Source organism: Pseudorca crassidens, chromosome 2 (genome assembly GCF_039906515.1).
Source record: "Pseudorca crassidens isolate mPseCra1 chromosome 2, mPseCra1.hap1, whole genome shotgun sequence".
Taxonomy (NCBI): domain Eukaryota; kingdom Metazoa; phylum Chordata; class Mammalia; order Artiodactyla; family Delphinidae; genus Pseudorca; species Pseudorca crassidens.
The window spans coordinates 123,374,379-123,397,267 of record NC_090297.1 but is presented as its reverse complement, the minus strand read 5'-3'; the positions used below and the strand labels follow the sequence as shown (position 1 = coordinate 123,397,267).

Sequence of the window (22,889 nt, the reverse complement as noted above, 5' to 3'; positions counted from 1 at the left end):
AGCCTTGGGCCTCCTAGGTCATAGGGCTCCGGACTCTCGAAGGGGTCACCGCCATGGCCGGGTGTGCCCGCGGGTCCGCGCGTGCAGTTCTCGCCTTCCTGCTGGCGCCTGCACTGGTGGCCCTGCTGGTGGCGCCGGCGCGGGGCCGGGGTGGCCGGGGCCACGGGGACTGGGGCGCCGCCGAGCTGCTGCCGCCCCGCGAGAACGCGGCGCTGGTGGCTCGCTTCGTGACGAACGTCTGCGACTGGGGCGCGCTGGCCACCATCTCTACTCAGGAGGGGGTGCGCGGCCGCCCCTTCGCCGACGTCTTATCGCTCAGCGACGGGCCCCCGGCCAAGGGCAGCGGCGTGCCCTACTTCTACCTGAGCCCGATGCAGCAGTCGGTGGGCAACCTGAAGGTGAGCGGGCGGGGCCGTGTGGCTCCGCGGGCCGGAGCGCGAGCCTTTTGACTATAGCTTGAATTCTGCTTGCGAAGGAGAGCCAGCCTCGTAGAGTTAAGAATTTGAACCCAGCCCAAACCCCTGCCTCTTCTCTCCCGCGCTGGCCGGGCTGACATTGCAGCTTTCCAGTTGTTGGGCAACTAAATACCAGGAATTTCACACACGCCCTCGCCACCGCGCCACTCACTTGGGGCGAATTCTTTACCAGCACCTGGAGGACTTCTCAGCCCTGAGTCGTCTTGGGGCACGGTGTCTCATTAACTGGGCTCTAATATTAAAAGTTTTACCGGGTGTAGAGGCTGTTGGGTAGTTTAGCACTTTGTATAAGTGGCTTCGGGATTTCTCTTTGACACCGCTTCTTTTGAGCTAAGGATTTTCCCTTCAGCACCATGAAGCGAACAGACAACCTCGTGAATGATTATTGCAGTCTTTAGGCCTCGTGTGCACATGAGCTTCCCTAACACAGGTCACAGAGTGGTGGCCCATGAGCTGATCAGGCCCACAGACTGGTTTTCTTTGGCCCACGCAGAGTTCTGTTTTGTTTTTAATAAATCTGAATTAATTATCAACATTCAAAAATGGAGATTGCAACTAAACGTCTAAATTTCTAACTTCTTGAAACATTGGAAGCTCTGTGGCACTGGGGGCCTGCATTCTTTGAGCAGAACCAGAAGCAGCTGCCTCCTTAGCCAAGACACATACACCCCCATTCACCATTTGCTTATTCCCAGCCCACTCCGCTCCACTCCCTTAGACATTTCCTCAGAGCAAGCTCATTCCACTCCCACCAGTGCTGTTCAAATTTGCCTGCAAATACAGTCACCTGGGAAGACTTTTAAAAAGGCAATTCCAAGACATTTTACTAAAAACACATTTTATAAAAAAAAAAACAAAACACCCCAAATCCCTCCCTGATGCTTCTAATATTGGGGGAGGGCAGTGAGAACCACTGCTATACATGAATATATTTAAACTTTTGCTGATACTATCTTCCTCATTTTAGGAAATGTGGAAACTCAAACTCAGAGGTGCAGAGACTCACTTGTGACTAGTCAGCTAATGGCTGTCAGGTGGAACTTGAGCTCAGGTCTTTGATATCTCTAGAAAAAGACAGTGGTGAGGCACTTGCCCAGGATTTCAGGTTCGTGATTGCAGTGAAAAGGCATGGCCACATCAGAATTAGTCTGACTCTGATGCCATCAATTAACCGGTCAAAGCTGGTTTCTGCTTTCTACTTTTCCCCTCCTTCTGACCTCTGTCTTCTTCCTGTCTGCTCTTGTGTACCCTACCCACCAGATTTACATGAACAAAATACCACTTGGCATTGCCGTCTGCCCAGAAACCTTTAACAACATCTGGCTGCCTAGAGCTGCATAGGATTCACCTGGGTGTTTGTTAAAAATGCAGATACCTGGGCTGGGAATGGAGCCCAGAAATCAGCATTTTAACAAGCTCTCCGGGTAAGTCGTTCTTGGAAAGCCCTGACAGATGCCAGCCTATAAAATACAATCTTGGCTTCTTAGCTTGGAGGTGAACCACCCTTACTACCCCCCGCCCCTGACCTCCCCCCACCTTGTCCCCAACTCCCTTCCCTCAGGAAACCTTTCTTTCAAGCAAATTGGGTTTTCAATACTCCCAGTTGTGTCTTACACTTTCCCAGTTCTGTGTTTTTGCAGTTACCATTCCCTTTACCTTTAATACGTCTTCCCACTTTTGTGCTGATTTGACTGTCTTATAAGGCTTTCTAGTGTTTCCATGTCACTCCAGGCTGTGCTGACATCTTCTTACTCTGAACTTCAAATACACTTAACTGTACCAACTGGCAATTAGTTATGTGCTGCTTTTTGACCTCTTCTGTGTCTTTGTGCTGCATTTTAAAAATTTTATTTATGTCTGACTTTTCAACCAGATTATAAACTTACAGAGAAGGGAAAGACCTTATCTGAGTCTCCCCCTCCCCTATTTTTGGTCTCCTATAGTGCCTTACCTAATAGTTTGTCGACAGCAAATACTTGGCCTAATGATTCCAAAGAGATCTCTTTATGACTCACTGTTTTGATGGGTCACTGTGAGATGGCACAATTCCCCACACAAGACACTTGGGGTTTAAAACACTAAATACAGCATGTGAATTTTACTGTAATCTGTCAACAATGCCTTTTATGAAGCTGATTTCTGAATAAGAAAGAGTTAGAAATTTTGCTTGCATCACATTTTTAATCTAAGAATTCTCTTATTGCTAGAACAGGAATGAGCAGCTTCTCCAATTTTGAAGTCACATGACAGTTTCTGCTAGCACAAGATAACCAAGAAGCATGATTCAGCTACTTTCTTGCTTAAACTGTACAATTAGCTAGTTGAGCCACTGTGGTATTTTTATTCACTAGTTTCACATTAGTCTAATCCTTTAGTTCTTTCAATGAAGACTAGAGATCAGCCTTGTATTTGGGTGGTACTGTAATTATAATTCCTCTGGTGAATATGGGACAAATTAAGAGTTTAAGAGAAAAAAAGCATTAAAATCATCCTTACCAAGTCAATTAATTTAAAATATGAAACAACATCCAACACACCTTTTTTGGAGAGAGGGTAAAGATCAGTCTCTATCCAAGTAGCAATTTCCCCAAGTGGAAGGTGGTATTTTCCAATTCATTGTTTCATGGAAGAACGGTCAAGCTCTGTGGACGGTATGCAACTTGTGAAATTGATTACCTCTCCAGAGACAGTATTTCACGTGAGAGGTCTTCATTTTCTCTCTACAGGAGAATCCATATGCTACGCTGACCATGTCTTTGGCAGAGACTAGTTTCTGCAGGAAATATGGATTTGATCCCCAAAGTCCCCTCTGTGCTCACATAATACTATCAGGAACTGTTATCAAGGTAAATATTTATCCTACAAGAACAGATACTTGTTTTAGAAGAGCATCATGTTATTAACAATGAAGGAAGAGATATCTTAGAATAAAATAAAATTGATTTGTGGTTGAGATACAGAAGTAGAATATGTTCTAGTATGTAATTTCATGAACGCTAACAGTTTTAATCAGTTGCTTTCATATAGGTGTTCAATAAAATATTTATGAGGAAAATGAACTATTTTTTGAAGCCGAACAGATATAACAGCTATTAAGCGCGTATATGAGGAACATCTGCTCAGCCAAAGTTTATACTCCTGACCATGTTGTACGTTGTACAGTATTTCCCATGTTTGGGTTCCTTGTCTCCATATTTTAACAATGACTTAGAGCAGAGAGTGGATTTAGTAGGTTAAAAGGGGAGTATCCATTATTAAATACTAGAAATGAATTTAGACAGTTTGGGGTGAGTGCTAGAGGGAAGAGGTTAAATAAAATCGTGGGAAGGGCAAAGGGCGAGGTGTCATGGGAACTGATCTGATCGCCAAGCAGCAGACCACCTTCTTGACCTTGTCAATCATGAATACCTCAGATAAGTTTTATCTGTGGTCTCAAAATTCTATGTGGATGCATCTCTAGAGTTGAGTGTCCTTCACTGGCAAGAGAAAGAGGGGCAGCAGATACTCTTGAGTTCCATTGTGCTTCTTCTAAAGACTTTTATCCTTTGTGTACACTCATCTACGTGTTTAACATGTGCATGTAATGGGATAAAAGTGCTAATGTTACATAGCATAACCACCAGTAGCATTTTATTATAGCACTTTGTGCCAATTACTCTGATAGCTCACAATTGCTATTTAGCAGCGAAAATTGGTTCTCATGATGGTTTCCCACTTTATTATGGTATGTGTTATCACCAACGTTTGAAATCTCCATTGTTCTCTGCATTTCTTCAAATTTCCTTTACTTCCTCTTGATTCCTTAAGATCAGAATTTATAGTAGATTTTAAATGTTCTCAGCACGAGGGAAAAAAAAAGAAAAAGAAAAAAGATGAGAAAAAAATTGTGTCTATGTGTGGTGATGGATGTTAACTAAACTTGTGGTGATTATTTTGCAATGTATGCACATATCAAACATTATGTTGTACACCTAAAATGAATACAATGTTATATGTCAATTATAGATCGTTAATTTTAAAAATAAAAATTAGGATTTATAACTAAATAAACTCTTTAGGATTTGTGGAATGCCAGAATCACACATTCTTAACAGCCAAGAAAACAAAACGTCACTGCTATGAGTAGGTTTATTTTACGTATGTCTTTTAGGTGAGCGAAGCAGAAATGGATGTTGCAAGGAATTCATTATTCATTCGACACCCTGAGATGAAAACCTGGCCATCCAGCCATAATTGGTTCTTCGCTAAGTTGAATATAACCAATATCTGGGTCGTGGACTACTTTGGTGGACCAAAAATAGTGACGCCTGAAGAATATTATAATGCCACATTTCAGTAAGTATTTACATGTCTTTCATCTTTCTAATATTACAGCCCTTTTAGAAGGTCCTCAACCTTCTAAAGCAAGGGGGTCTTAACCATTTCATGTACCATGGATCCCTTTGGCAAGCTGGTAAGGCCTACAACTCCCCTAGGAATAATATTCTTTAAATGCATGAAGTACACAGGATTACAAAAGAAATCAACTATATTGAAATACCTTTATAAAAATATTTTATAAAATGCGTGGTGTAGTAATATGTTGGCTTTTTAATGAATATGTTAAATAATAAGGTCTAGTAGTGCGTCCATAACTTTTCTGCACTTTCAGAGTAGTGAGAACTGAATATATTAAGACATCTGCAGCAACTCTACCATGATGTGAGGGTATCTGCAATTTCTATATTTCTGTTGCTGGCCGTCACAGATACACTGTCACCACTGTGGTTTATTGCCTACGTTCATCATTGAAAAGAATGATACATTTCAGTTAGAGCTTAATGAAAATGAAAACTTTTTCCATCCCAGTTTTTTCCCATCACAACCCCCCTGAACTCTATCTACAAACTAGGACACCAGGTGGAGATTCTATTATTTTTTCTTTTTTTTCTCTGCACGCCATGGCTTGAAGGATCTTAGTTCCCTGACCAGGGATTGAACCTGGGCCGTGGCATTGAACGCATGGAGCCCTAACCACTGGACTGCCAGGGAATTCCTGAGACCCCATTTTAAGGCTATGCTTCTGGGGCCCTGGGTGGAGACCAGTTCTGACCCGTGGTGGCATTTTCTCATAAGAATCAGACCTGGGTGCTTCCAGACCATGAGGGATCCACATCGAGTCCGAGCACGTGACCCCTGTCCTGTGAGCACCTGTGGAGGTGTGTGGTGTATCCCTCCAGGAAGTGGATACTTAGAGGGAAGGAGTCATGGGAGAGAATGAACGAGAAGAACATAACCTGAAGATGGGAAAGGGACAGGAAAGAAGGGTCTGATCAGATTCTTTGAAATTAGGTCAGGGTTCAAATGAAGGAATACAGGGACTTCCCTGGTGGTCCAGAGGTTAGATCTTCGCACTTAGTTCCCCAGTTGGGGAACTAAGATCCTGCAAGCTGCGAGGCATGACCAAAAACAAACAAACAAAACAAAACAACCCCCCCCCCCCAAAAGCAAATGAAGGCATACAAGGGACTGATACTTTTCCCAGGCGACACAGGTCACGGTGGCATGTCTGGCAGCCTCAAGGTCTAGCGGATGGTGATGACAATAACAGTAGCAGTAGCGTTTGTTGAGCATTGCTGGCTGGTGCTGTACTGGCAGCTTTACATGTCTGAACTCACTGAATTCTCACTGCAATCCTATGAGTTAGGTAGTGTTTTTCTTCATTTATGAGATAGAGAGCTGATGCGCAGAAAAGAAAGAAACTGGCCTAAAGCCTTACAGCCAGTAAGCAATGGTGCTGGGATGCAAACCCCAGCATTCTAGCTCCACAGCCCTCAACTTGCTTCTAACCAAGATGTTTTGCTGCCCCTCTGGTTACCTTACTGGCAGCTGGCCAGGCTTCAATTCCAGTGTAATTTAAACACTTTCTACTTGTAACAGACTGACTGCTGTTTGTGGAGATTAGGGTGACATGCTAAGCTAGACCTGTAGGTTGCAGTTCAGGTTTGGGTTTAAATTCTCAGCATTCGTTTATTCTGTCTTATTCTATTGTACAACAGTTCTGTGGTGAACTATTGACTTTCCACCATGACTGTAAGTCTCTTCATAGCAAAGCTCAGGTTTTAGTTTTGGTTTTTCATTCCAAACTGGACCTAGGACAGTACATGGCACAGAGCAGGTGTTTAATAAATACTGGCTACTTTTCAGGCTGATCCTTTGAGACAAAGATTCTCGACTTCCTTGTTTGAATAAAGAATCTAACAGTCATGGTGTTTATTCCGCTGCCGTGCATGCAGGAGAAGAGACCTGGGCCAGTGATTGTCTCCTGGACACGAAAAGCCATCTTACTTTATAGGAAGACAGAGGTAGCAATTACAACATTATGGCAGGGCAACAAATTATCAAGGAGGAAGGCCAGTAAGATAATAGGCCTGCTCTTTGAGGTTAAAGATCACTTTTACAGGACATAACAATCTCTGAAGTACAGTTATCTTTGTATAAATAATATGCCCGAGGGCAATGCTTGCTTTAATAACAAAATAAAACTGGGTTTTCCCATAAGTCTCCACACTGAATAAGTGAGTAAAATAGATAAATTTGAGGTTCCCACTTAATTAACACAGACGAGTGGGCCTTTTCTGCAGCTCAGAGTTAAAAGGGAGCACTCTCTCCTGTCCTTCTGAGAGGAGGACAGAAGACTAGCCCAGGGTGTGACCCATCCTGAGACAGGACTCCAGAATCCTAGGAATGGGCAGTGACTTGAAGGTGACCTTCCCGAACAGGTGCCTCTGACTCCATTTCAGAGTCCAGGAGTGGGTGCCCCACCATCCCACCCACCAGGTTTGCCATCAGAACTGTTCAATAGCCCAAGAGAGTATACAATAGTCCTTGCCTTGCTGGACTCATATTGAATGGAAGGTTGATGTTCACCCAAAGTATTTGCGCTTATGCTTGAGTAAGCAGTTCTCATAAGTACCATCAATTGCTTCCTCTCTCTGTTAAGTATGAGCAGCAGGCCTCTGGGCTGCCCACGTGTTCCCTGGCAAAGACAGAGGTAATGAGAGGTCACAGCCTACAAGCCTGCCCGCTCTGCCTTACCTGGAGCTGGATTTCCTGATGGCAGTGGTCGGGGCCGCAACAGGAAAATGGGTCAAGGTCACGTCCCCGGCTGGATGCTGACTGATTGCTGCTCTTTTGCCCTAATGTTCAGGACCCCTTCTGTTCTCGACTGTTTTTGTCTTTTAAACCTTCAGATATTCTTGAATGAGATGATCACAGCAGCCACAGCTGCTGATGAATGTTTCATCCCGGCAGCATTTGCTAAGTGTGTCAGCATCATACTTGGAGAGGAGGAATGATGGCCGAGATGAAGATTCCTAGCTAGGCCTGACCCTAAACCAGAATTCAGGAATCTGCATTTTAGCAAACTCAGATGATTCTTTTTTTAAATTTTTTTATTTGCAAATCATATATTTGATAAGGGGTTAATATCCAAAATATATAAAGAATTCATACAACTCAATAGCAAATAAAACAAACAATCCAATTACAAATGGGCAGAGGATCCAATTAGACGTTTCTCCAAGAAGACATACATGGCCAGGTACATGAAAAGATGCTCAGCATCACCGATCATCAGGAAGATGCAAGTCAAAACCTTAATGAGATATCACCTCACATGTGTTAGAATGGCTGTTATCAAAAAGACAAGAAATAACAAGTATTGGTGAGGATGTGGAGAACGGGGAACCCCTATGCACTGTTAATGGGAATGCAAATTGGCGCAGCCACCATGGAAAACAGCATGGAGATTCCTCAAAAACTTAAAAACAGGACTAACATATGTTTCCAGCAATTCCATTTCTGGATATTTATCTGAAGAAAATGAAAACCCTAATTTGAAAAGCTGTATGCACCCCATGTTCATTGCAGCATCATTCGCAATAGCCAAGACAGGGAAACAACCTGTGTCCATTGATGGATGGATAGAAAAAGAAAATGTGATTGCTGTATCTCTCTATATAGATATAGGAATATTATTCAGCCATATAAAAGAAGGAAATCTTGTCATTTATAACAAAATGGATGTACTTTGAGTGCATTATGCTAAGTGAAAAAGTCAGAGAAAAATACTGTATTATATGTGGAATCTAAACAACAAATAAGCAAACCAACAAAAAACCAAAGCAAAGCAAACTCATAGGTACAGAGAACAGATTGGTGGCTACCAGAGGCGGGGTGGGGTGGGGTGGGTGAAACAGGTTAAGGGGGTCAAAAGGTACAAACTTCCTGTTATAAAATAAACAAGTCATGGGAATATAGTATACAGCGTGGTGACTATAGTTTATAATACCATACTGCAGATTTGACGGTTACTGAGTAAATAGATCTTAAAAGTTCTCATCCCAAGAAAAAAAATTTTGTAACTCTGTGTGATGATGGATGTTAACTAGACTCCTGATGATCATTTCTCAGTGTATACAAATGTGGAATCATTATGTTGTACACCTGAAACTAATATGTTATATGTCAGTTATACCTCAATTAAAAAAAGAAGTGATTGTATAAGTGTTCAAAAATATAGATGCAGTGTGGCGTTTTTCTCTTTTCCTTTTAAATAAATCCTGTATTTAAATCTAAATCTTTTTTTTTTTTTTCCCTTGGCTGTGCTGGGTCTGTTGCTGTGTGGGCTTTCTGTAGTTGCGGTGAGCGGGGCTACTCTTCATTGCAGTGTGTGGGCTTCTCATTGCAGTGGCTTCTCTTATTGCAGAGCACGGGCTCTAGGCATGTGGGCTTCAGTAGTTGTGGGGCTTGGGCTCAGTAGTTGTGGCTCGCGGTTTCAGTAGTTGTGGCTTGCGGGCTCTAGAGCACAGGCTCAGTAGTTGTGGCACACGGGCTTTGTTGCTCTGCGGCATGTGCAATCTTCCCAGACCAGGGCTCGAACCCCTGTCCCCTGCGTAGGCAGGCAGATTCTTAACCACTGTGCCACCAAGGAATCCCTAAACTTTTTTTTTTTTTTAATATTTATTTATTATTTATTTGGCTGCGTTGCGTCTTAGTTGTGGCATGTGGGATCTTTAGTTGCTATGTGCACGATCTTCATTGTAGCATGTGGGAACTTTAGTTGTGGCATGTGGGATCTTTAGTTGTGGCATGGTAACTCTTAGTTGCAGCATGTGGGATCTAGTTCCCTGACTAGGGATAGAATCCGGGCCGCCTGCATTGGGAGCACAGAATCTTAGCCACTGGACCACCAGGAAAGTCCCATGGACTTTAATTTAAAGTATTAGATTTTATACTCCAATAAAGATGTTAAAAAAAAAGCATTAGATTTTAGATTATGGAACATTCATATAATGAACCGTAAAGCAGTCATTGGAAGTGATGTAATTAGACATAGACATGTAAAGATGATCACAATATATTAAGTTTAAAAAGCAAGTTACAAAATTGTATGTGTCATAAATGCCATTTAAAAACATATAGTAAAAATAACATACTCTAGTAATAGAAAAAGAGTTCCGGCAAGACACATTAAAACATTACAGTATATAATTCAACAATAAAAATATAGTTAATTCAGTTAAAAAACAGGCAAAGGATTTGACATATGTATGAATATTAGTCAGTCATAAAGAAGAAGGGAATCTTGCCATTTGCTACAACATGGCTGGACCTTGAGAGCATTACGTTAAGTGAAAAAAATCAGACGAAGAAAGACAAGTCCTGTATGATCTCACTTATTTGTGGAATCTAAAAATAGAAATAAAAAATTTGAAAAAACCCCAAACCCTGAACTCACAGATACAGAGAACAGATTGGTGGTTGCCAGAGGTGGGAGGTGGGCGGGGGTGGGTGAAATGGGTGAAGGGGGTCAAAAAGTACAAACTTCCAGTTATAAAATAAGTCATGAGGATATAATGTACAGAATGGTGACTATAGTTAATAATACTGTGTTGTATGTTTGAAAGTTGCTAAGAGAGTAGATCTTAAAAGTTCTTATCACAAGAAAAAAAACATAATTGTGCAGTGTTAGAAATTAAGTAGCCTGGGTAATCATTTTACTATACATACATATTTCAAATCTTTATGCTGTGCACCTGAAACTAATGTTATGTGTAAAATAAGCATAATACAAAATATACAGTTAGAAGGAGCAGCAAGAAATATGAAAATCTGAAGGAAGGAGAAATCACTTCAGCATAGTGGGATTAGGGAAGGTTTCGTTGGAAGAGTTAGCATATGAGTTGGGCCTTTTAAAGATAGCAATTTGATATGTGTGAAAGGAAGAGACAGTATGCTAGGCAAGGGAATGACATAGATTTAAAAAAAGAGCAAGGAATTGTGAGATGGGGTCAAAGAATGGTGTTTAGTTTCACTTGGAGGATGGTAGAAGGTAATTTCAGAAGGTAGGTTTGGGCCAGTTTGTAGAAGACGTTGAGTATGAGATTAAAATGCATATATTACTTTGGATTAGAACAGAAGGATGTGTATGCTATTTTATGGTATCAGTGAAATGACCTCACCCACAGCGTTAGTCAGGAGGGTCCAAGTTATGTCTCTTACGTTGTTAAGAGATGACATTTAAATTTCAGTGGCTTAAGAAAACAAAAGTCAAAGGTTTATTTTTATTTATGCAAATTCTGCCATGGATTTGGGCAGTTCTCCCGGACAATTATCCTCTGTGTGTTGGTTGGCTCCGCAGTCTGGTCTCTGTGGACCCTGTGGAACCTCCATGTTAACACAGGCTTCCACAACGGCTGTGGCAAGAAAAAAGTTCTGAAAGCTTACCCATCTGGAACTAAGTTACTTTGTTCTAGAAGCCACACACGCACTGCTTCTGCTTACAGCTCATTGGCCAGACAAGTACCGTGGCCCTTCCTAATGCATGTGGGGACTGGGAAGTATGGTCTCTCTGTGTCTGGAAATGGAGAGGACATGGATACTGAGGAGGCCTAGTAATGTCCACCACACCCAGACTGGCAGAAAATCACTGTGATTCAGAACAAGATTGTATTTACAAACAAAATAGAGATACGTAAGGCTTCTAATACTCTATTAACAGAAATTTCCCCATCTGTTGCATTTACAACTTTCAAATGAAGGAAATATTGTTTACGGTTTATCCACCCGCAACACATAATGAGAGGAAGATAGCTACTTATTTCTGTAGTCTGCCTGTTATTATCTCTAGGGCAGCATAAATTGGTGTATGTTGTATGGGGCATAAGCTCTGCCGACACACAGCTGACACCTCACTTGGCTTTAGCTGCAAGCTGCAGTCTAGCCATTATAGACCACATCTTCCAAAGGATGCCTCCTCATCAGAATGTGATGAGAGAGAAGGCCATGCTTAAGGAAAGAAGAACACTGATGTAATGTGTATACACACAGTCGCCTGTATGTGGTGTGAACATGTTACATGATCTATATAAATGGAAGATATTTTGAGAATGGAATGTAGAGCTAGTATGGCTTAGTCAAAAGTGCCTGAGCTTTGGAGTCAGAGATCAATAAGCTACAGTCCTAACTGTATGAACTAATTGCTCTGTGACTTCGAGCCTCAGTTTCTCATCTTTTTTTGTTGTTGTTGTTCACACAAACACACGCTGTATTTTATTTTTACAAGAGATAAATAAACTGACACCAAGCATTGTAAATGGATGACCGCAACAAAAGCAACAATGATTGCAGTTACCAAACACAAAACACACTCACACTATGTCATAATATTGACATTCAGTCCAGGAATCCTCCACTGTAACAGCTCCTTTACTTTGCAGTGAAAATTGATTTGTATATTTTTTGCCTCTGAGTCCTTGTGGGATTTTTTTTTATTCAAACAGAAAGTCACAAAAATTATAATCATCCTCATCAGTTCACTCAGTCCCATGTAATTATTTTTTTTTATCTTGATCTTTTGTTAGCACTTTTATGAATTCATCAGTTTTCCATTAGAGTTCTGAAAATGCTTATTCATTCAGTTCAGCAGTATAGTCAGTTACCAGAAACCTGTACTTGTCAGAGTCTTTTCCATGAATTCCTTGAAGATGAAAGCCTTTTATAGGAACATTTTTGCAAAAGCATCAGAGTACACCCAGAACTGTCTGTAAATGACAAAAGACTTAAAAATAACCATGGTTAAAGATTTGATGAAAGTTCATAATAATGCAATTGACAAGGAAATTTAGTTATTTCTGAGATATACATTTTAAAGTAATTACTAGAATTATGACTTATAACATTATACCAGAACATATAAGATTTTTAGAAATTTCATGTATTGTCTGAAATTTAGAAATTTCATGTAATGTCTGAAACATTTATATTAACATATTTCCATACAAATAACCCAAAGAAAGTTTAGTATTAGTTGTTTCTTTGTTTTTTTTTTATACTGCAGGTTCTTATTAGTCATCAATTTTATACACATCAGTGTATACATGTCAATCCCAATAGCCCAATTCAGCACACCACCATCCCTACCCCACTGCGGTTTTCCCCCCTTGGCGTCCATACATTTGTTCTCTACATCTGTGTCTCAACTTCTGCCCTGCAAACCGGTTCATCTATACCATTTTCCTAGGTTCCACATACATGCGTTAATATACGATATTTGTTTTTCTCTTTCTGACTTACTTCACTCTGTATGACAGTCTCTAGATCCATCCATGTCTCAACAAATGACTCAATCTCATTCCTTTTGGTGGCTGAGTAATATTCCATTTTATATATGTACCACATCTTCTTTATCCATTCCTCTGTCAATGGGCATTTAGGTTGCTTCCATGACCTGGCCATTGCAAATAGTGCTGCAATGAACATAGGGGTGCATGTGTCTTCTCGAATTATGGCCTTCTCTGGGTATATGCCCAGTAGTGGGATTGCTGGATCATATGGTAATTCTATTTCTAGTCTTTTAAGGAACCTCCACACTGTTCTCCACAGTGGCCGAACCAATCCACATTCCCACCAACAGTGCAAGAGGGCTCTCTTCTCTCCACACCCTCTCCAGCACCCGTTGTTTGTGGATTTTCTGATGATGCCCATTCCAACTGGTGTGAGGTGATACCTCATTGTAGCTTTGATCTGCATTTCTGTAATAATCAGTGATGTTGAGCAACCCTTCATGTGCTTCTTGGCCATCTGTATGTCTTCTTTGGAGAAATGTCCACCCAGGTCCTCTGCCCATTTCTGGATTGGGTTGCCTGCTTCTTTAACATTGAGCTGCATGAGCTGTTTATATATTTTGGAGATTAATCCTTTGTCCGTTCATTCATTTGCAAATATTTTCTCCCATTCTGAGGGTTGTCTTTTAGTCTTGTTTATGGTTTCCTTTGCTATGCAAAAGCATTGAAGTTTCATTAGGTCCCATTTGTTTGTTTTTATTTCCATTACTCTAGGAGGTGGATCAAAAAGGATCTTGCTGTGATTTATGTCAAAGAGTGTTCTTCCAATGTTTTCCTATAAGAGTTTTATACTGTCCAGTCTTAATTTAGGTCTCGAATCCATTTTGAGTTTATTTTTGTGTATGGTGTTAGGGAGTGTTCTAATTTCATTCTTTTACATGTAGCTGTCCAGTTTTCCCAGCACCACTTATTGAAGAGACTGTCTTTTCTCTATTGTATATCTTTGCCTCGTTTGTCATAAATTAGTTGACCATAGGTGCGTGGGTTTATCTCTGGGCTTTCTATGTTGTTCCATTGATCTATGTTTCTGTTTTTGTGCCAGTACCATATTGTCTTGATCACAGTAGCTTTTTAGTATAGTCTGAAGTCAGGAAGTCTGATTCCTCCAGCTCTGTTTTTTTCCCTCAAGACTGCTTTAGCTATTCGGGGTCTTTTGTGTCTCCATACAAATTTAAATATAATTTGTTCTAGTTCCGTAAAAAATGCCATTGGTAATTTGATAGGGATTGCATTGAATCTGTAGATTGCTTTGGGTAGTATAGTCATTTTCACAATATTGATTCTTCCAATCCAAGAACATGGTATATCTGTCCATCTGTTGGTATCACCTTTAATTTCTTTCATCAGGGTCTTACAGTTTTCTGCAGACAGATCTTTTGTCTCCCTAGGTAGGTTTATTCCTAGGCATTTTATTCTTTTTGTTGCAATGGTAAATGGGAGTGTTTCCATAATTTCTCTTTCAGACTTTTCATCATTAGTGTATAGGAATGCAAGAGATTTCTGTGCATTAATTTTGTATCCTGCAACTTTACCAAATTCATTGATTAGCTCTAGTAGTTTTCTGGTGGCATCTTTAGGATTCTCTATGTATAGTATCATGTCGTCTGCAAACAATGACAGTTTTACTTCTTCTTTTCCAATTTGTATTCCTTTTATTTCATTTTCTTCTCTGATTGCCATGGCTAGGACCTCCAAAACTATGTTGAATAATAGTGGTGAGAGTGGACATCCTTGTCTCATTCCTGATCCTAGAGGAAATGCTTTCAGCTTTTCACCGTTGAGAATGATGTTTGCTGTGGGTTTGTCATATATGGCCTTTATTATGTTGAGGTAGGTTCCCTCTCTGCCCACTTTCTGGAGAGTTTTTATCATAAATGGGTGTTGAATTTTGTCAAAAGCTTTTCCTGCATCTGTTGAGATGATCATATGTTTTTTTCCCTTCAGTTTGTTAATATGATGTATCACATTGATTGCTTTGCGTATATTGGAGAATCCTTGCATCCCTGAGATAAATCCCACTTGATCATGGTGTATGATCCTTTTAATGTGTTGTTGGATTCTGTTTGCTAGTATTTTGTTGAGGATTTTTACATCTATATTCATCAGTGATATTGGTCTGTAATTTTCTTCTTTTGTAGTATCTTTGTCTGTTTTTGCTATCAGGGTGATGGTGGCCTCATAGAATGAGTTTTTGGAGTGTTCCTTCCTCTGCAACTTTTTGGAAGAGTTTGAGAAGGATGGGTGTTAACTCTTCTCTAAATGTTTGATACAATTCACCTGTGAAGCCATCTGGTCCTGGACTTTTGTTTGCTGGAAGATTTTTAATCACAGTTTCAATTTCATTACTTGTGATTGGTCTGTTCATATTTTCTGTTTCTTCCTGATTCAGTCTTGGAAGGTTATACCTTTCTAAGAATTTGTCCATTTCTTCCAGGTTGTCCATTTTATTGTCATAGAGTTGCTTGTAGTAGTCTCTTAGGATGCTTTGTATTTCTGCGATGTCTGTTGTAACTTCTCCTTTTTCATTTCTAATTTTATTGATTTGAGTCCTCTCCCTCTTTTTCTTGGTGAATCTGGCTAATGGTTTATCAATTTTGTTTATCTTCTCTAAGAACCAGCTTTTAGTTTTATTGATCTTTGCTCTTGTTTTCTTTGTTTCTATTTCATTTATTTCTGCTCTGATCTTGATGATTTCTTTCCTTCTGCTAACTTTGGGTTTTGTTTGTTCTTTTTTCTCTAGTTCTTTTAGGTGTAAGGTTAGATTGTTTATTTGAGATTTTTCTTGTTTCTTGAGGTAGGCTTGTATAGCTATAAACTTCCCTCTTAGAACTGCTTTTGCTGCATCCCATAGGTTTTGGATCGTTGTGTTTTCATTGTCATTTGTCTCTAGGTATTTTTTGATTTCCTCTTTGATTTCTTCAGTGAACTCTTGGTTATTTAGTAACATATTGTTTAGCCTCCATGTGTCTGAGTTTTTTACGTTTTTTTCCCTTTAATTCATTTCTAATCTCATAGTGTTGTGGTCGGAAAAGATGCTTGATATGATTTCAGTTTTCTTAAATTTACTGAGGCTTGATTTGTGACCCAAGACGTGATCTATCCTGGAGAATGTTCCATGTGCACTTGAGAAGAAAGTGTAATCTGCTGTTTTTGGATGTAATGTCCTATAAATATGAATTAAATCTATCTGGTCTATTGTGTCATTTAAAACTTCTGTTTCCTTATTTATTGTCATTTTCGATGATCTGTCCATTGGTGTAAGTGAGGTGTTAAAGTCCCCCACTATTATTGTGTTACTGTCGATTTCCTCTTTTACAGCTGTTAGCAGTTGCCTTATGTATTGAGGTGCTCCTATGTTGGGTGCATATATATTTATAATTGTTATATCTTCTTCTTGGATTGATCCTTTGATCATTATGTAGTGTCCTTCCTTGTCTCTTGTAACATTCTTTATTTTAAAGTCTACTTTATCTGATATGAGTATAGCTTCTCCAGCTTTCTTTTGATTTCCATTTGCATGGAATATCTTTTTCCATCCCCTCACTTTCAGTCTGTATGTGTCCCTAGGTCTGAAGTAGGTCTCTTGTAGACAGCATATATATGGGTCTTGTTTTTGTATCCATTCAGCAAGCATGTGTCTTTTGGTTGGAGCATTTAATCCATTCACGTTTAAGGTAATTATCGATATGTATGTTCCTGTGACCATTTTCTTAATTGTTTTGGGTTTGTTTTTGTAGGTCCTTTTCTTCTCGTGTGTTTCCCACTTGGAGAAGTTCCTTTAGCATTTGTTGTAGAGCTGGTTTGGTGGTACTGAATTCTCTTAGCTTTTGCTTGTCTGTAAAGCTTTTGGTTTCTCCATCGAATCTGAATGAGATCCTTGCTGGGTAGAGTGATCTTGGTTGTAGGTTCTTCCCCTTCATCACTTTAAGTATATCATGCCACTCCCTTCTGGCTTGTAGAGTTTCTGCTGAGAAATCAGCTGTTAACCTTATGGGAGTTCCCTTGTATGTTATTTCTCCTTTTTCCCTTGCTGCTTTCAATAATTTTTGTTTGTCTTTAATTTTTGCCAATTTGATCACTGTGTGTCTTGATGTGTTTCTCCTTGGGTTTATCCTGTATGGGACTCGCTGCGCTTCCTGGACTTAGGTGGCTATTTCCTTTCCCATATTAGGGAAGTTTTTGACTATAATCTCTTCAAATATTTTCTCTGGTCCTTTTCTCTCTCTCTTCTCCTTCTGGGACCCGTATAATGCGAATGTTGTTGCATTTAATGTTGTCCCAGAGGTCTCTTAGGCTGTCCTCATTTCTTTTCATTCTTTTTTCTTTATTCTGTTCCACAGCAGTGAATTCCACCTTTCTGTCTTCCAGGTTACTTATCCGTTCTTCTGCCTCAGTTATTCTGCTATTGATTCCTTCTAGTGTAGGTTTCATTTCAGTTATTGTATTGTTCATCTCTGTTTGTTTGTTCATTAATTCTTATAGGTCTTTGTTAAACATTTCTTGTGTCTTCTCGATCTTTGCCTCCATTCTTTTTCCGAGGTCCTGGATCATGTTCACTATCATTATTCTGAACTCTTTTTCTGGAAGGTTGCCCATCTCCACTTCATTTAGTTGTTTTTCTGGGGTTTTACCTTGTTCCTTCATCTGGTACATAGTCCTCTGCCTTTTCATCTTGTCTGTCTTTCTGTGAATGTGGTTTTCTTTCCATAGGCTGCAGAATTGTAGTTCTTCTTGCTTCTGCTGTCTGCCCTCTGGTGGATGAGGCTATCTAAGAGGCTTGTGTATGTTTCCTGATGGGAAGGACTGGTGGTTGGGTAGAGCTGGCTGTTGCTCTGGTGGGCAGAGCTCAGTAAAACTTTAATCCACTTGACTGCTGATGAGTGGGGCTGGGTTCCCTCCCTGTTAGTTGTTTGGCCTGAGGCAACCCAACACTGGAGCCTGTCCGGGCTCTTTGGTGGGGGTGATGACAGACTCTGGGAGGGCTCACACCAAGGAGTACTTCCCAGAACTGCCGCCAGTGTTCCTGTCCCCACAGTGAGCCACAGCCCCCACCCCCCCCACCCCCCCGCCTCGGCAGAAGACCCTCCAACACTAGCTGGTAGGTCTGGTTCAGTCTCCCCTGGGGTCACTGATCCTCCCCCTGGGTCCCGATGCACACACTACTTTGTGTGTGCCCTCCAAGAGTGGAGTCTCTGTTTCCCCCAGTCCTGTCGAAGTCCTGCAATCAGTTCCCACTAGGCTTCACAGTCTGATTCTCTAGGAATTCCTCCTCCCATTGCCGGACCCCCAGGATGGGAAGCCTGACGTGGGGCTCAGAACCTTCACTCCAGTGGGTGGACTTCTGTGGTATAAGTGTTCTCCAGTCTGTGAGTCACCCGCCCAGCCGTTATGGGATTTGATTTTACTGTGATTGCGCCCCTCCTACCGTCTCGTTGTGGCTTCTCCTTTGTCTTTGGATGTGCGGTATCTTTTTTGGTCAGTTCCAGTGTCTTCCTGTCGATGATTGTCCAGCAGGTAGTTGTGATTCTGGTGTTCTCGCAGGAGGGAGTGAGAGCATGTTCTTCTACTCTGCCATCTTGGTTCCTCTCCCAGATGATTCTTTAGTACACTAAAGTGACTGAAATTAACTTGAGATCTTAAACTTTCAGATCAGAAGTTTCTCTAGTCCTTCCCTAGAATGAATTAACTTTTATGATTTGTCAACTCAGTTTAATGACATAATTTTTCTTCCCCTCTCTTCCCCTCTCTAGGTGAAGCAGCATGTGGCGAATTTAACCTCATGTGCGAAGTTTCTTAGGAAGTTTCATGCAGACTTAAAGCGCTCAATGTTTCTTTATGGAAAGTTTCCCAGAATATTAGACAGTTTTCTTTCCTTGCTTGCATGTTTACAGAATTGAGATGGATTGTTACTGCATTTCTTGGAAGATGAGATTGCTGGATATATTTATATATATTTTAGTATTTTGAAGCCATTTTCAGAGACATGTCATTCATTATGATCAAAGAAGTTTTGTTCCATCAATTTCAAATAGTTTGCCAATGGTGCTCCTTAAAGAGGCGTGGGTACCAGTTTTAGATTGCCCATTGGCATTTGAAAGTACTCAAGTACGTGTTTTTAATTACTGAAAACCACTGTGCTGGGGAGAGGTGTCATGCCTCCACGGCTGCTGCCTTAGCCTGTATTAAGGGCTTGGCTCCTGTTACAGTGCACCTGAATAAATCTTGCCAAGACAAACAAACAGTGATGAAACACAAGTGGAGCATCCCACTCATGGTCCATTTGTGTCTGACAGTCCTGGGTGTTGTTGATCCAACAACACAGGGCAAGACTATTTCTTATAAAGAAGTTTAAAAAAAGCTTTTGAAGTCTAAAGTGATAATTATCTAGAACAAAGGAAGTTCATAAAACTTCCTGAATTTGATTTAATCAAGAAAGTTCATAAAATTTTCTGAATTTGATTTCCCCAGCTAGGTGGACACTGTATAATTAGTTTCCTCCACTCAAAATACAGAGACACAAGCACACTTTTTTTTTTTTTTTTGCCCCAAAATGGGATTGCGAAGAAAGAAAAGAAAGGAGGGGATTTTGTGTGTAAATTGTTTCTGGTGTTCTTTTCTAAGTTAAGTTAACGCAGACATAGACCAGTTTAAACCAGGGCCCAAATCCATCTCCCAACCACTCTCTCTAGCTTTTTTTCTAATGCTACTCTCAACAATGAACTAAGCCTTCCTCAACTGCTTCAGATCTCTAAATGGCTTCTAATGCTGTTACTACCTAAATCATGTCATCAGAGGGAAAACAACGTGACTTTTAGAAAAGAAATCACATTTCTTCAGAAGGGAAAAAACTGTTTGCTTTTATTACCTATATACATGATTTCAGAAGACTGTATGAGATCCTTCATAAAGAGCTGTGTCAGGAGTCAAGCAACTGAATCCTTAAATGGCTAAGAGAGAGGAAGTTGAATATGAGTTTGAAGACTACAAAATGAACTTACCTGAAATCGAGCAAACAGCTTCTCTTTAAGAAAAATGATGTATCTTAAACTTGGTAGAGTAGGTTTCTTATTCGAGGCATTAATAATTAAAAGCATTATTTTCATGAAATATGTTGGATTTATTTTCTTATGCAGAGATGTTAATATTTATTACATGTTTTTTCACTGTCCACTGTTGAAACCCTTTTGTGTTTTTATTTTATAATCAACTTCTGGCTGCTTCAAAGCTGAAAATGAACAATTTGACTCTTTCCTATTGGTAAACAGCTCATCATGTCTTAAAATTTGGGGATTGGCCAGAATGCAGCCTTTGTCAAGGATCTTCCCTCAGGGCCTTGGGTGCCAAGGTACCTTGTGATAGAATTAGGTTGAGAGTGTCTATCTGTATTTCTCCCTTTACCCAGTTATTGTGAGTTTTCTCTTCATCATTTGGTACCATGTAAAAACATTTGTATTCAGGTAAGATCCAATTATCACTGTGGAGTGAACCACTTTTTCACGGAAGGTGCTGCAGATTACTTTATAATTGAATGTGCAGATTGTCCCCATTATGTTATGATTGACCACCAGAGGGCACTGTGGACCACTTTTTGTGCCGGTGCCGGTTCTTGTACAGTAAGAACAAGAACTTACATGCAGGGACACGTTCCAAGACCACCCCTCCCCCCGCCCACCCCCACCGTGGATGCCTGCAACCCAGGATGGTACCAAACCTATATATACTATGTTTTTTCCTATACATACATATGATAAAGTTTAATTTATAAATTAGGCACAGTAAGAGACTATCCGAATTGCCAGCATCACTACTCTTGTGGTTTGGGACCATTATTAAGTAAAATAAAGGTAACTTGAACACAAGCACCGTGATGCCAAGACAGTTGCTACTAACTGACAAGTAGTATTGATATACACAGTGTGGATTCGCTGTACAAAGGGCTGATTCATGGTGTAAGATTTCATCATGCTACTCAAAACAGCACACACAATTTAAAACTTATGCATTGTTTGTTTCTGGGATTTTTCATTTAATATTTTAGGACTGAGGTTGACCACTGGTAACTGAAACCGCTGAAAGCAAAACTGTGGATAAGAGGGGACTACGGTACAGCAGAGCTAATCAAGCCCACCATGGGTTGGGATGGGGGAGATGGCCTCGATGAGATGACCCTGGAGTAAAGGCAGCCCAGCAGGGCAAGAGGAGAAGCCGAGGCCTGGTCTCATGCTGCTGCTGATTGGCTTTCATGGATCTATCCCTCCCTGTCAAGTGCTTCATGACTTGCTGCAGAACTGGGGCAGCATCCTGACCCGAACCAAGTAGGAGATGAGTGTCTTGGTTGGCGACTAGCGTTGGCCCAGAGAGCAAGGCAGGCCCTGATCAAGAAAAGAGAAAATCAGAAATAGGAAGAGGGAGCAGCCAAGGAACCCTGAGCCGCTGAGTCCAGGGGGCTGCGCTTGGCGGATGTTGTCTTGGCCTTGGATCTGTGCTCAGCTGGTCAAGGCCATTTATTTATTTAAAATTTTATTTTATTTATTTATTTTTGGCTGCGTTGGGTCTTTGTTGCTGTACGTGGGCTTTCTCTAGACGCAGCAAGTGGCAGCTACTCTTCGTTGCTGTTCGCAGGCTTCTCATTGCGGTGGCTTCTCTCGTTGCAGAGCATGGGCTGTAGACACACGGGCTTCAGTAGTGTGGCACGTGAGCTCAGTAGTTGTGGCACGTGGGCTTCAGTAGTTGTGGCTCGCGGGCTCTAGAGCGCAGGCTCAGTAGTTGTGGCGCACGGGCTTAGTTGCTCTGCGGCACGTGGGATCTTCCCAGACCAGGACTCGAACCTGTGTCCGCTACAGTGGCAGGCGGATTCTTAACCACTGCGCCACCAGGGAAGTCTTCAAGGCCATTTATCTTTACCAGGCTGTGGCCAATAGTCATGGTTCATTCTGTCTTTTAGTCCAGGTTCAAATTCCTTTCAAGTATGAGGTGGAGTGGGGAAAAGTCCTTTATGACATGAGGCAGGGCTCCATGAGCCAATGCATACATATTCTGATTGGAGGTCGTTCATGTCATGTTTCCCTTCTTAGTAATATTCAGACTGAAGATCACAAAGTCGTTGAAGAGCAGACTCTACTTTCCTGTGGTGGGGCATGTTTTCAGTTTTAGTACTGAAAAAAATAACGTTCTACTTTGTGTAAAATTGGTAGGTCAATATTTTTAGGGAAATTCCAAACTGTCACTTCAAAACAAGGTACTCTATATATTTTCATCTGAGAAGACAATGATAACCTTTTTGGAATTAAGGGAGTAACCAGTAAAACTGTATCTTTTCCTTAGTTTTTTTTCCTTACTATTTATTGTAAGATATATATTTTTGTGTGGAAGTTACACAGAATAAAAGTTTAAAACTGAATAATTTCACCAGCCAGCATGACAGCTAATATATATATTTTTTAACATTTTTTTTGGTTTATTTTTTTAGATGTTGGGGGTAGGAGTTTATTTATTTATTTATTTTTGCTGTGTTGGATCTTAATTTCTGTGCGAGGGCTTTCTCTAGTTGTGGCAAGCGGGGGCCACTCTTCATCGTGGTGCGCGGGCCTCTCACTATCACGGCCTCTCTTGTTGCGGAGCACAGGCTCCAGACACGCAGGCTCAGTAGTTGTGGCTCACCAGTTGCTCCGCGGCATGTGGGATCCTCCCAGACCAGGGCTCGAACCCGTGTCCCCTGCATTAGCAGGCAGATTCTCAACCACTG

The 22,889-nt window shown here is 40.9% G+C and overlaps 1 protein-coding gene across 2 annotated transcripts; it reads left to right on the top strand.

The window, feature by feature from the left end:
* Positions 1-53: 53 nt before the first annotated feature.
* Positions 54-20,251, top strand: CREG1 (cellular repressor of E1A stimulated genes 1). 2 transcript variants are annotated; one of them, XM_067728532.1, is made up of 4 exons: positions 54-398; positions 3,203-3,322; positions 4,627-4,811; positions 18,895-20,251. In XM_067728532.1, exons 1-4 carry the CDS (start codon positions 54-56, stop codon positions 18,896-18,898), a joined length of 654 nt encoding a protein of 217 aa, XP_067584633.1. In that variant the 3' UTR covers positions 18,899-20,251. The 2 variants fall into 2 exon arrangements, with proteins under 2 accessions (XP_067584633.1, XP_067584634.1); XM_067728533.1 differs by lacking the exon at positions 18,895-20,251 and having other exon boundaries at positions 4,627-4,815.
* Positions 20,252-22,889: the final 2,638 nt, after the last annotated feature.